This window comes from Penicillium coprophilum (genome assembly GCF_028826855.1).
Source record: "Penicillium coprophilum strain IBT 35676 chromosome Unknown utg000002l_segment0_segment0, whole genome shotgun sequence".
NCBI lineage: Eukaryota > Fungi > Ascomycota > Eurotiomycetes > Eurotiales > Aspergillaceae > Penicillium > Penicillium coprophilum.
This window is the reverse complement of record NW_026622721.1, coordinates 1145584-1159647: the sequence shown is the minus strand read 5'-3', so window position 1 is coordinate 1159647 and position 14064 is coordinate 1145584. Positions and strand designations below refer to the sequence as shown.

General features: G+C 48.5%; 4 protein-coding genes across 4 annotated transcripts; 2 read left to right on the top strand and 2 right to left on the bottom strand.

Annotated features, from left to right (window-relative positions):
* Positions 1-302: 302 nt before the first annotated feature.
* On the bottom strand, positions 303-4649 carry N7500_001836 (uncharacterized protein; the record flags this gene model as incomplete). Its single annotated transcript, XM_056672982.1, has 1 exon — positions 303-4649. The coding sequence occupies one exon, from the start codon at positions 4647-4649 to the stop codon at positions 303-305; it is 4347 nt and encodes a 1448-aa protein (XP_056536501.1).
* Positions 4650-5595: 946 nt separating this feature from the next.
* On the top strand, positions 5596-6117 carry N7500_001835 (putative DRAP deaminase; the record flags this gene model as incomplete). The annotated part of the gene is made up of 1 exon (XM_056672981.1): positions 5596-6117. One exon carries the CDS (start codon positions 5596-5598, stop codon positions 6115-6117), a length of 522 nt encoding a protein of 173 aa, XP_056536500.1.
* Positions 6118-8106: 1989 nt separating this feature from the next.
* Positions 8107-8659, top strand: N7500_001834 (Mitochondrial inner membrane translocase subunit Tim17/Tim22/Tim23/peroxisomal protein PMP24; the record flags this gene model as incomplete). The annotated part of the gene is made up of 2 exons (XM_056672980.1): positions 8107-8529; positions 8618-8659. 2 exons carry the CDS (start codon positions 8107-8109, stop codon positions 8657-8659), a joined length of 465 nt encoding a protein of 154 aa, XP_056536499.1.
* A 510-nt stretch (positions 8660-9169) lies between these two features.
* Positions 9170-13311, bottom strand: N7500_001833 (uncharacterized protein; the record flags this gene model as incomplete). Its single annotated transcript, XM_056672979.1, has 7 exons — positions 9170-10759; positions 10814-12412; positions 12480-12646; positions 12704-12837; positions 12967-13082; positions 13133-13172; positions 13232-13311. 7 exons carry the CDS (start codon positions 13309-13311, stop codon positions 9170-9172), a joined length of 3726 nt encoding a protein of 1241 aa, XP_056536498.1.
* Between the last annotated feature and the right edge of the window lie 753 nt (positions 13312-14064).

Sequence of the window (14064 nt, the reverse complement as noted above, 5' to 3'; positions counted from 1 at the left end):
CGACAGGTTATGAATTGGTAGTATTGTTGAAAGCTTCTAGCACTTTGATTACTGCCCCTCATTCCCCTTGGTCGGCAGTATTCTAACTCGTAGAAGTTTGTCAATGGGTATCAGTCTGAGTTGTATTTGATCCTCTCACGAATTCATCTTCATTCGTCACCTTGCGTAAAAACTGAACTATAACGGCATATCGATATTCTATCGTAGATCTCGCCATGTAACATGGGCCTTGACTGTGTAGACCGGTTCCTTATCGTATTCTGATAAGGGAAGATTTATGTAGAATCTATTTCTGCCCATGGTTATACGTATCCGTGTGGTTTAGACTCTTCTTCTATGGACACTTTCTTGGAATAGTCAAATCCGCCCCTGATCACTGCCAGGTCACCACCCCGAGTCAAGATAATATCCCCTTTTGCCACAGCACAAACAATGTCCCTTCGCCCAGCAAACCAATCAGATGGAATGAAAAAGTGTTCATAGATGTCAATTGTCGGGGAATGCTGACCTTGCGCTATCTCTAGGTCGCTGAGATCAACAGAGCACACCCAAAATGACTGGTTCAAGAACACAAATTTCTTCGATTCGTCAACTCCGATGACGTGAGCAACCCTTAATTGGAATCTCATAACCAGTAGACAAAGCAAATGGCCGGAGCTCGATGTCGTGACCATGTCCTCCCTACCTCGGCCCGTGGTAGGTTCACAAAACGACGCCATAGCATCCGAATGCTTTTCCAACGAGAAGCTGCTATCACTTTCTGTGAAGGAAAGGAAGTCTGCGTCAAATATAGCAATCCTATTGATGTTGACTGGGCTGTCTGGATAGGACAAGTGCAGTATGATCCTTCGTGTCTGGTCAAGCGAGTAGGGTATTGCGCTTTTCAGCTCTGCCTTCTCATCCAAGGCCAATGTAATCGATGAAACTTCAGACCAGTCGCTCCAGCGGTAGGTGGATATCTGGAAATTGTTGACACAGACCAGGTGTAGAGAGGATTCTGGGTGGGGGATCCATTTGCGAGTTCTTGGGATTTGTCGATATGTCCGCTCACTCTCATGCTTCCCGCTGTCCAAGTTGAACAGATGGTCAGCCTCGCGGGTCAATACCACAAACTTGGCCGCCGCTTCTCCTACTAGCACATCAACGATTGCCTCCTCGGATTCGAGGTGGGACTTGAAGAGCACCGTCAGATCGCTGTGCCAACCTTTGTCTGATGACTTGAGGATTCTGTGTACGAAGATCCTGTTGGATGCATCGACGCTTAGAAGGGAGTTTTTGTTTTTCATCCAGATCAGCAAGCGGACTTGTGATTTATGGCCGTAGAGAGTCCTTAGACTCGTTGCCATCTCCCGTTCATGAAGTATGACTGATCCGTCATCTTTTCCGCAAAAGATAACTTCAGACGTGTGATGGACGACCATGGCGGTGATCTTTGCCTTAGGTCTCATGGAAGCTGCCTCGATAATTGTAGTACACGTGGTACCGCTGCTGCCATCGCTCATGGACTCCCGCAACAAAGCTTCAGGTTCCCACACCGTGCACTGGGCACTTCGTATGTCTGCGAGAAGCATACTGTCTTTAGAAAAGTCAAGCTGCTTGATGTATGAGCTGAATGACTTGACCTGGTATAGGAGCTTGAGTGTATCGAATTCGTAAACATGGATGATCCCATTTGCACCGCCCGCCGCGAGGAGTCGTCCATTCGGGCTTGGAGCCAAGGATTGGCAGTTAGCACGAAAACATTCCAACTGCTCATCAGCAAAGGGGTCAAGAAGTGCAAGGTCACCATCAAGGTATGCGACTGCGAGAAGGCTAATATCAGGATCCGGATTGAAAGCAAGGGCTACGACGATATGTGTGCTGGTCTCCCCACCGGAGAGTTTCTTTCCACAGCTACCAGCGTATACGTCCTCTTCTATATCCCATATTGTGATAGGTTGGCCGCTGTAGACAACAGCAAGCATTCTGTGGCTGGTAGATAAAGCCAGTGCGCATGGGGTACCACGCGGCATTCGGGTCGTCTCTGGCATATTGGTGTTATACCATGGTCTCTGTACTGGTCCCACTAAGTCGCCCTGTCTCAAATTCCAAGTAGAGACGTAGTTATTTCCACTAGCAATTAAAAGGCTCTCTCCGTCGAATTCCATTTCTAGGGGACGCGGAGGGCTCGCAAGGCTATGCACCAATTGCCCACTTCTGACGTCCCAGACCTTGACCAACTTCATACCACAGGTTGCTACAAGGTCGCCTTTGGTCTTGAAAGCGATAAATTTGACTGCTTCGCCGTGCTCTAAACTTTTGTACTCCTGGTAGGATGTGGCGTAATAGAGCACCACAGTCCCTGAACTAACACCGACAGCAAGGAACTCGTCTCCGTAGCGCAAGGCCCTTGGTTGACCTTGACGAAAGTTGATGCACAGCAACCTTTCATCCCATTGCGTGTTAGGCGTGCCAAGAACTTTGAGCTTCCGACCGGAGCCCCCGGTGTTGAACACCTTAGAACCGGTGGGACAGAATGGAGGTATCAACGAGTATATTGCTGACGGTAATACAGTGAGGGCGCTGGAAAACATGGCAGGAATCCGAGTGAGATCAGTGGACCACTCTCGAATAACTTTTATCCGAGGGTCTAGAGGTGAATGCTCAATGGCACACGCATTAGCGTAGCTTTTGAGATGTTTTGAGGTGCGGGTGAGGTGATTGAGATCTCGAGACACGGCAACCGTTTCCACCCAAGTGAGCACGTTGGATTTCAGGAACTGAGCGACAAGCTGGAGCGTCACTGCGGCCGACGGGTCAGCCCTGGATAGGTGATATGAGTATGCTGCACATGCATACGCGGCGAAGTCTAGTCTTGTTGGTGGTGAAACCAACGAACGGTATCGACTGTTCCTCGGAGGTCTCATTTCCTCCCCAATCAGATAGGTGAGACACACCTGCGCCATGCGTGTATGCGCCCTGGTTTTCTCGATGGAGAACTCGGAGTCCAGTCCTCCAGTCACAAGAAATTCTCTGGCGGTCTCATGCACCATCTTCACTCTCCCATATTTGTCTACGACCACCATTTGGCCGCAGAGCGCGGTAATGCTCTCCTCCAATCTTGGGAACGAGTCGTGGATGTCCAGGGACAGAGCACCATCTAATTCGCTGATTGTCAATGGCCGGATGCCGCATGCCGCCCACATGAGAATGGTCTTGGCAAGCTCCTTTCCATGACGAGCCTGCGACATGGAGTCTAAAATCCGCTTATATAGTGATTCCATGCCTCTTGGCACGCTTTCAAGAATTTGGTGAATCTCCTTTCTACTGTGGCAACGTAAGAGCTCCTCAATAACCAAGATTGTCCACAAAAACGACCCCTTGGATTTCTCCAGAATTTTCCCAGTTAGTTTACCTGAATCATCAGGTTGCATGACTCCCAAGAGTCCGGTCTCCCGCTCAACCAAAAGCCTGAGATCGGACTCGGTATCCTTTGTCGAGATTTGTAACGACTGGATTAGCTTGGGCGTAATGAATGAGAAACCTCGGTCTAGATCGGCCGTATCGCGACTTGTGACGAGGATTCTGAGTGGTAATGATATGTCCATGTTGGAAAGAATGGCATGTAAAAAGACAGATGGATTCAAACACTCGTCCAGGGCGTCGATAACCCAGTAATGTCGAGTCATTATTGTCTGAAAGATACCAGAAAGGAAGAGGGTTCTCCAGAGGGTACGCTCCTCCGCGTGATCCAAGCAAACACCGTCGGCCTGCATCTCCAGGATGGCATCAGCGGCTCCTGCATTGGAGCTAGCCATCTGAAAAGCCAGAGATCGGAGACAACGACCTAAGTTGGACTTTGATTTGTCTTCGTGTTTAAAAAAGAAGTAGCTGCACATCTGACCGGACTCTTTGAGCTGATCGATGACATAACCGGCAAGGACTGATTTTCCAGTTGCTGGCTTACCCTTGATCCATAGCGTCCTGTCAATTTCGGATTCTCCGTCTCTCCATTTGATGTAACTGTTTTTAGCTGAGATCCATCTGCATGACCCGTGCACCCGAGCTTCACAGACGTTTGCATAGTCATCATCCAAAACGTCGGACACTCCGAGGTAGTTCTTGAGTGCTTTGATCCTCTCTCTTCCCTGCTTTATATTTACCCCTGCTGTCGCTGTGACGGCTCTGCCCACCGTAGAAGCGAAAGAGTTGCGAAGAAGAGCGTAGTTGGGGTCCTCGGATGTATCGAATTTGCATATCGACCGGTGGTCAGCAGTCATAGGTATCTGATTTTCTTCGCGGTATCCAAGCACTGCTGACTCTGGATCGACGATGAGTGAGTTCAATATTCTCATATCCTGCGTTTCGTAGAATGACCAGAGCTCAAGATCAGCCGAAAAATGGCGAAATTCGTCATTTATGACTTGGATTGCCCCAGAGTTCGGTTCCAGATCGCCAACATAAGCGCGATCGTACGCAAATTTGAGGAGGTTTTTCAGCATCCTTGCCGAGTCGGCACCTCGATGCGGCGTGGCGAGGAAATAGAATGTGCTAATTCGCCCGGCCAGTGATTTGTGCATCGCGTCCTGTTTCGCCAGGATGTATGCTTTCTTTATCACCAAGCCACCCATGCTGTGGCCGATGAGAACGATTTGTGTGTTGGAATTCATAATATATGGTGAAGTGCTAAGTGCGCCTAGTAATGACTTGCCAATGTGGTGTATGTTCAAACAGTCCTCCTTGCCCTTCAGATAGTGGGAGTCATATCCATAGCTATGGATTCGGACATTTTTAAATGCGGCATCTCTGGGGAGCCACTCCTTTGGCCAGAAATGAGATTGCAGGGAGGATTTGCTCCATGTCTTTCTAGAACCCCCCCTAGACCATGGACGAAGATAAATTCGATCTCCGGCGTGGTCGGGGAATAAAGGAGGCTCAGTCCAAGTGGGCCCTTCACGTCCTCCGCTTGATTGCCTGAGGTAGTGGACGTTCTGGACAGGGCTTTTGACAGAGAAAAATGGCTTTTCGAGCTCTTAGTCGATTCGCGAGTGCTCGAGGAACTGTATAGATGTAGTTCAACGTTCGCGCGGCTTTGCTTTCGAAAGAACTGGTAAAGTTAGCGATCAGGCAAGATTGTAGTTCCTCGAAGGCTAAGGAGTTGAGAGTGAACCATTGTAGCCCACAAAACTTAGTGGGTAGAGTCTCAACCGCGGTTGCCCGGAATCATATGAGATGATGTTGCACGACGGTCTGTCAGCCTAAAGAATAATCACACAATGGCAAAATGGGGTTATTTTAGGACAGACTCCAGGATTCGAGCACGCTTGTTGTAGTATTAGCTGGGTGGTCCCTCGTGCTTCAAATAGCCAATCAGCTTGTTGTTCTAACCGCTCTTCAGTGGTACCCCCGCTCAAGAAAGATCACCATAATACCATGTGTATATCAAGCGAATTCACCCTAAAGAAAACTCCACATGACATCAAGAACGCACTCATAGAACCACGACCATATGCCATACGCCCTACGCCCTAACCATTTCCCGCCGTTTTCTGATCATGCTGTGTTGATTTCATCCGTCAAAAAAAAAAGAAAAGCCACACTATGACGAATTCCCCGATGAACCCCACCTTCGCGGTTGGAGACCACGAGGCTTTCATGGAATTCGCTCTTGTTCAGGCGCAAAAGTCACCGCCCGCTGCCAACAAATTCTGCGTTGGGGCCATACTTGTCGACGCCGCTACCGGGAAGGTCCTTTCAACAGGATACTCACTTGAATACCCGCGAGATTACAAAGGAGATCTAGGCACCACGCACGCAGAGCAGTGTTGTTTTATCAAGATCGCCGATGAGCATAACCTCCCCGAGGAACGCATCCACGAGGTCCTTCCGGCCAACACGGCGCTATACACAACGATGGAGCCATGCGACGAGAGGCTTAGCGGTAATATGACCTGCGCGACCAGGATCTTGAGACTCAAGAGCGTTATAAAGAATGTGTATGTGGGAATCAAAGAGCCAGGGACGTTTATCGCGCACAATGACGGACAAGACAGGCTGGAAGCAAATGGTGTCAATGTCGTGTTCCCGGTAGAACATTGGCGTGATAGGATTATGAAAGTCTCGATGGCTGGACACTGAATTTTGGGAGACAACGGGATTGATACCGACCCTGGTGGTTTCGAAGGTCCCCTGGGGGCTGGGGTTCAAGAAAGGGAATAAGGTTGCGGAAACTCCCGGACGGTCCGTCCAGCCATGCTGCTCTACTTAATTTTATCTGATCCTCTTCCAAGGTTTTCGTGATTTGTTGATAAAGTTCTAACCGGTAAACATCATACACTCATCCTGATTTAACAATAATAGTGCTGGTCCTTTTCCAAGGTCAAGTGACTGTTTCCAGCATCTGAAGAGGACTTCGGAAAAGCCCTTGCTCGAAACTAGAAGGCATTGTAGATGTTGATAAGAAGGTTTAAGGACAACTGTTGTAACGAGTAGCTATATCATGCGCCTGATACCCGAGGTTGATGCATTGATTGGGGTGGCGGATGAGGGTACGATCGCGAACAAACATTGACCCAAGCCAGCCGCTGGATGCCTACCGAAAATTTACTTCCCAGCTTCAGATTAGCTGTAGAATCGCATTACAACCGTGATTCAAGGGCAATTGTTTACCGGGCATTGAAATGAGAGCTTTCAGGGGGTGATTCTCCAATGACAATCGACACACAGGATGAATCTCCAAACAGCCAGTCCTCAGTCAGAGTGACTGTGGAAAATCGACAATCTAGCCGCAGACTATGCTGGTGGCAGACGACATTCACGAAACTTCAAAAGATGTTTGGCATAAACCTTACAAAATCAGGCATATGACCTTTGGAGTACTAAAATACTGCCTGGCAATATTATCCAATGAGAGGGTCACGAACAGATGGCATACTTAGGCGCCCGTACTGTTGAAGATAACAGAGCAAGGTTATTGAAGGAGCGAAATGAATTGGCAACTATGTCCCGCGTTGTATATCAAGGTTTTTCACCTCTCCATGATCCCGAGGTCGTTTGGCACCTTCCCGCATATGAGGGTGGAAAATCTACATTCTCGAGGGGGAAGTTGATGTCAATCAGGCCCTGCTTCGACAAGGAACTGATGAAAAACCTCAACATCCCACGCTCTAGATACTCTAGCACATTTCCAAGTGAATCGGAATAAATGCCCTGTGGCAGGCCGAGTATACCATCTCTGAATGCCATGTTGATATTTCTTCGGATAGCGGACAAGTTAATTTACCCCCTGCGCGTACTTAATATCAGATAGCTACCTAGAAATCGTATGCGGTCGAATCACGTTCCTCCAATTTGAAGTCCAAAAAATCTCTCTAATGTAGTAGTTGGTAAAGTAAAGCCTGTGCGAGAGCTGCTGAAGCAATTTAGAGCTCAGATTCTCGGATTTGTGTATTTTGAGCTATCAAAAACCCTGTAAACCTCCCATATGATGTCCCGAATACTGTCAATTAACGACCGCTAGTACTCATAAAGCGTGGAAGAAAGATGATTGTGAGTTAAGGCTCTCTCGAACCCTTTCCTTGGAATTAACAGGGTAGGTGAGCTGATAGTTTGCTGTAAATAGAGAAAGAATTGCACCCGTAGAATATCATTCTTTTAGATGGCAGAATAGTTCCAAGGTGATGAGATCTATGATATCGGGTAACTAAAGAGCCGTACGGAGTACCCGAGTTTCATTGTCAAATTGACGAAAGAAATTTTCTGATGGCCCCGGGACATCATGCAAGGATGAGTGGCCGGAATATTCTCTTCCCCCGGGCAAGGGACCCGGGGATTACAGACCCGAACGAATGATGATGCGAAGTAATAATAAACACGGAGGAGATCGTAGAAATCAAAGACTTCGGTGGCGACCGGGTCGGATGTCACGTGCACCCCGGACCTGAGAAAAAGTCGACCCGCCCTTATCTTGTTATCGATCCGGATTTCTCAATCTTCGACCCTCACGTCTTTCACCGGTCTCTTTCTCTCTCTGGGAGTCATCGCCAGCCGCTTCAAACTTCGTGTCTATCCCTTATCAGCCGGTCCACATTCGCATCTCCGAGTCTCAACTCACATCATCTACAAATTATGGATCACACTCGCGATCCCTGCCCCTGGGTTGCCTTGAGCGACTTCGGCGGTGCCTTCGCTATGGGTGCTATAGGTGGTGCTGTCTGGCACGGTGTGAAGGGTTTCCGCAACAGTCCCTATGGTGAACGCCGGATAGGTGCTCTCACAGCTATCAAGGCGCGCGCACCCGTCCTCGGTGGTAACTTCGGCTGCTGGGGAGGACTTTTCAGCATATACGACTGTTCAATCAAAGGAATTCGCAAGAAGGAAGATCCTTATAATGCTATCATCGCCGGTTTCTTCACCGGTGGTTCCCTAGCTATCCGTGGTGGTTACAAGGCCGCCCGAAACTCTGCCATCATGTGTGCCGTCTTCTTGGCTGTGATTGAGGGTGTTGGCATTGGTTTCCAGCGTATGATGGCTGATAACACAAAGCTCGAGGTATGATGAACCCATCCCCCTCAGATTGACTCGTTCAGATCCAGAGTCAAGAGTCAAGAACTGTGTGCTAACCACATACTCCCAACAGCTTCCTCCTCCTCCCCCATCCGAGCACAAGGCTCTGGCTTAAACCTTCTCCTGTCCTCATTTATCAACATCATCGATCTACCTACATTCGATGGCTCTCGGCCTATCCTCTCTTTCATCTCTTTCTTCATAACGACACGCCCACATTGAATATGTTGTCCCGGGTGTTCGGTTTTGGTCATCATATTCAAACGACATAGCATAGAGGTTCCTGTTTTCTTTACTCGCTTTTAATACCGCATCCTGCAGCCTGTGTTTCCAGAGCATTGTATTTTATAGATGGTGGATTTGTTCTTTTGGCTGGTACCAAGACCGGCGTGTCTCTTTTCTGTGGCCAGGTGGCTGAATAAAAGAATCTCTCTACTACTCATCCCTGCAAAAACAAAGTGTTCAAGACGGGAATGTTTTGGGCTCCTGTATATTAGTATATGGCTTACAAAATGAGACGCGATTTTTTGTATATAATCGGCTTAGATCCAACATATCGAGTTTCATACTGGCGTTGGTACATCTCGCAGCTCTTGAAGGCTGAATATGATATAGGATAGACGAACTAAACGCCCATTGAACTGTCGTGCTCGGTCTTCCTTCCTCCGGGCCAGCTTTTTATAACCCAATTATTGGGTGTTGACAATCTAGATAGCTTCTCATTGTGATTTTCCGTCCCATCCCGACGCAAAGCGCCCGAGCCAGATCTCGCCACTAGCGAAGAATCATACGCCCAAAAAGCGTCGAAAAACTCTCGTATCCGGTCTATTTGAAATGCAACTGCCAAGACAATCGTAATAATACCCACCGTTAGCGGAGCGGAGATTGTCCAAAACAGCGTCTGCGAGCTGGCCATATTGCGGATGTCATTAGTGTTCATGCCGAGATAGCTGGTCACAAACGACAAGGGCATAAACACAACAGTCACAATGGTGAAGACGAGGATGGCCTTTCCCTGGTCCTCTTGTCGCACATCTACCCCGCTGCGCGTCTGGCTGGCCAATGAGTCAAGCTTCACGTTAAGCAGTGAGATTCCCCCAAGCTCGGTGTTGAGCTGGTTGAGGAGCTTGTTCACCCGTGCTTTTTCGAGCCCAAATGAGGAGATCCGGGACTCTGTCGTTATGCGGAAAGAACGTGGATTCAAGATGCTCAGGTAATTTGCAAGGACAAGGCGCTGTCTCTCGGATGCTTTTTGGATTATTTCTAGCTCCTCACGAACGAGATATATTTCTTGCAGTAGGCGTCGGTGGGGATTTTGAGTGACTTTGAATTGCTGAGAAAGTACAGACTGATTAGTAACATAGAGCTTAGTAGCAGGCACTGAGAAAGGGATGCTGACCAGGGTGCGGACGTATTCACGGTAGATCTCAAGCAAGTTGACCGGATTGCTTTGCGAGTCTCTGGAGCGGACGTCTCCCATAATAACGGCAAGGACTAATCCGGGGCCCACGGCTTCGTAGGTCACAACATCGGCTAGCTCGTCGGTGTAGGTCATCAAGACAATGTCTCTCATGGCGCTTTCCATAGACGTCTCTGCCTCTGTCCCAGCATCCGCGACCCCATCTACCTCTGATGAAACCAAGAAGGTCGACGCAGGGCTCGGACCTGTGTAAATTTCTCGCTTCTTATGAGAACTTTTCACGAGATATGCGCTTTTCACGACCATCATCAGGACATATTGAAAGGCATCAACCAAGCTTGATGGGATGCGGTAGGTCTCTCGGTCAAACTCTCCATTAGCTGACACTCCATGCTGGATCTGAGCTGCCATTCTTTCTAAGCTCCTCAGAAAGTCGTGTAACTCCCCAATTATTATCCGGTCATCATTCCGACATACGTGTGTCATGTACTCTCCAAAATCCATCACCCATCGTGCTTGCGAGCTCTTCACTGAGCGTTGTTTGGGGAAAGCGGCGGAAACGTGAGTAAATAGATGGTCCACAGCATCCGATCGAGTAGAGTATTGCCGGGATGCAGCACATTTTGAGCAATCCCCGACGCGCAAGGCCAGCTCATCCAAGTCGCTGTTGTTTTGATTGTCAGCGTAATTAGTGTTGCCGGGGTTGGCTACAAAGAAGGTTTCCGGCATCCGGTGATGACCCGTTCTGTTGCCTGCTTCTTGCATGTTGGGTTCATCCCAATATTGGGGGATGGTCTGCAGATCTGGGAATTAGAAATTGTAGGAATAGAGGGAGTAATTGTTCCTCACGGTAAGGAGATCGTGGACTGCTCCCCAGAACTTGTCGCTGACAGCACACGGATATGAAAGCGGTGCGAAGAAGCTGAAAAGTCGACATAGCCGAATTACAACATCTTTCAAGGATGCTGCTTCTGGTGAGAGTGAGTCGGGGGCAGTCTCAGCATGTTCCGCAATCAATGTTGGAAGAGAAACGGCGTATCTTTGTGTGATAGCCCAGTCCACGTCAAAATAGGACCTTGTTGTTGCTTGTCTGTAAATTTTCTGTCCAAATCTATTGGTTGGCTCGAGGAGCTCATTATTGATATGTGACGAGACGTGCTTGATTGTCTCTTCATCCATGCTCAAAGGTTCGGGCGGCTCATTTGGAGACGGAACATCTGACTTCAGATGATTCGGGCTGGGATTGTCGAGACTGGTGTGGCTTTTCCTTGTTTGCCAAGTAAAGACTGGCGGGAATTCCAAGTTGATGGTGGGTGGATGAGGAGGGGCAGAGGGAGATGAATTTCCGTCTAAGGATTCGGATTTCGTACAACGGCGACCATAATCAGCCTTGCCTTCCACATCTGCTGGCTTGGGCAGAATACTTTGCTCAGCAGAGTTGGTATTATATGATAGGAGGGGCTTGGTTGGTTCGAAGTAAATTTTCGGAGAAGCGGATGTCTCATCATCACCTGGAGGTCTTTGGTTGATTACTACACCAGGGCTAGATGTAAGAGATTGCATGCTGGCGTGCCGTTGCGAGTGATGCCTAGCTGCTGTATAGCCTGCCTCATATGACTTCCTATATTGGTAATCCCAATCCGATTGGGAATCATCAGTGGGTTCCTCTGTCTTGTGCAAATCTCGTCCATCTTCATCTATCTCCGGTTGAACTTGTTCATCTGTCTCAGGTGGATCAAGATTGTTCTCGGTTTGATCCTGTTTATCTGTCACAGATTGATTAAGCTCGCCTCCCTCTGCTTTAGACGAGCCCTCGAAAAAGCCTGGGTTTCTGCGCTTTTTCCCTTCTTTCTTTTTGCCTCGGCGCTCTGCTGAGCTCTCCGGTATAATGGTCTGAATGTGAATGCGAAGAAGGGCCGATGCGCATGAGTTTGTTAATTTGATCCAATCCTCTGCTCTGATCAGAACCTTGTCTTCCGTGAACATTTTGAACTCACGGCCTTCATCCCCGTGGCCTCCATACACGCGATCTTCATACTCAGACCCTCTGTAGCGATGGTCCTGGTACCCACGGGATTCATATACACGAGGCTCATACCCGCGAGGTTCATACCCACGAGGCTCATACTCACGAGGTTCATACCCGCGAGGTTCATACCCGCGAGGTTCATATACACGAGGTTCATACCCACGGGATTCATATACACGAGGCTCATACCCGCGAGGTTCATACCCACGAGGTTCATACCCACGAGGTTCATACCCACGAGGTTCATACCCGCGAGGTTCATACCCACGAGGTTCATACCCGCGAGGCTCATACCCGCGAGACTCGTACGGACGGTCTTCATTGGTACGCCCATGCATATGGTTTTTATCAAGGTGGTTGCCATGATTGTGGCCTTCGATCTGCGGTAGACAGTATCTGAAAATCTTGTCTCGCATCGCCTGGCCAATGAATATTAACACGGTGAGATCAAAAGTTTATAATATAAGGGGAAACAGGTGCCCATACAAAGAACGTTTTGCACTGCTCCATAGGAAAGAAGAACACACGCTGGTCAGGGTTGATGACACAAATATTGGATGGCGACGATGACTGGGTCTTTGATGGGCTTATGATCTCCAAAGAGGGACTCGCTCCATCCATAAGAGGGATGGGTGCACTGGTAATGACAAATTCTGTTGTCACCAAGTGTCAGTATTAGTGATTCACTTGCAGAAAGGGTCTCAACGAACGGAAGTTGACGATCACTGCCCATAGTTCTGAGACATGAACAATATGACCTTTTGGAAACCCTCCTAGTTTTCGGATCACTTGCTGCATGTCACGGTTCCGGGTAGACTCCAAGTTGTAATAATACTGCAAGAGGCTGCGAGTCGAATAGCTAGATTTACGAAAAGAATGGGCTGCATCCATCTTGTGGGTTGAATAATAAGGGAGACGGAGGAAGATAGCTGATTTTTCGGTGTGATCCTGAGTAGAATTAGTGCCGACGCACCGCATCACGCAGTGTGGCTCACTTGACCCGGTGAGATTCTTCTGTGCTCGCTTCAGGAGCAATACGACAAGAGCCCTGTTTTCATCATCCAGATTCGGCACATTTGATGCAAAGCGCTACGTTATCAGTGAAAACATACATAGATTAATATAAATATAAGACATACCAGGAAATCATCGAAGCTCTGCGTGTCGGTTTGCGTATGCCTAATCCTCAATGTTGTAATTAGTGTAGTCTTATCATCAGGGACGGTCTGAAAACTCACGTCCATGAGAATTGTGGGTCCTGTACCTCATTGACTGTCGCATCTGATTGATAAAGAATTACTTTTCCATACCCTGGCATCCGCGAACTAACGATTTCAAGCCTTTGGCAGGCATATCCCCGGTGGGATGGGTCAGCTCTGAGCTCACTCACGGATTGCTTGACAGTGGACGCTTTCAAGCCGACATCGAAGCTCAGCGGTGCTCCAGATGAGATGCACTTGGGCGGCTGATAATCAAGATTTCGGTTGGGGTTGGGTGAATAGGAAGGATATGGGGGATAGGAAGGATTTGGGGGATAGGAAGGAGTGGGGGGATATGGGGTATTGGGTGGATATGGGGGATTGGGTGGATATGGGGGATAGGAGGGATATGGGGGATAGAAGGGATATGGAGGATTCGGGAGATAGGAAGAGCTCAGGGGATAGGAGGGATTTGGAAGATCCACGTCCTGCCATGGGGGACCCTCTCTATGAGTCTCAAGCCCTTTGGCTTCATGAAGGCGCTTTGTGTGTTCAAAAAGCGCGGTTAAAGATTCCACGCTGACCTTTCTTTTGATTTCGATATAATCCGGATCCGTCTAGATTCCGTTAGTGCTTCAGACAATTCTTGTGCATTTGACTGACCTCGGAATACTCAAACGGCAAAGCGTAGGCCTCGAGGGTTTCTGGGAACAAGTGCCTGCGATGGACCTTCCAAAAGGCAAAAGCATTAGATCAGGCCGTCTCACAAATCCACATGGATAGAAATGCTGATTACCCTGATCCTATTCGCTTTATCATTGTTCTAGTCACATGTTAAAGCCCATTTCCCTTATATATGCCCCTGTTATTGT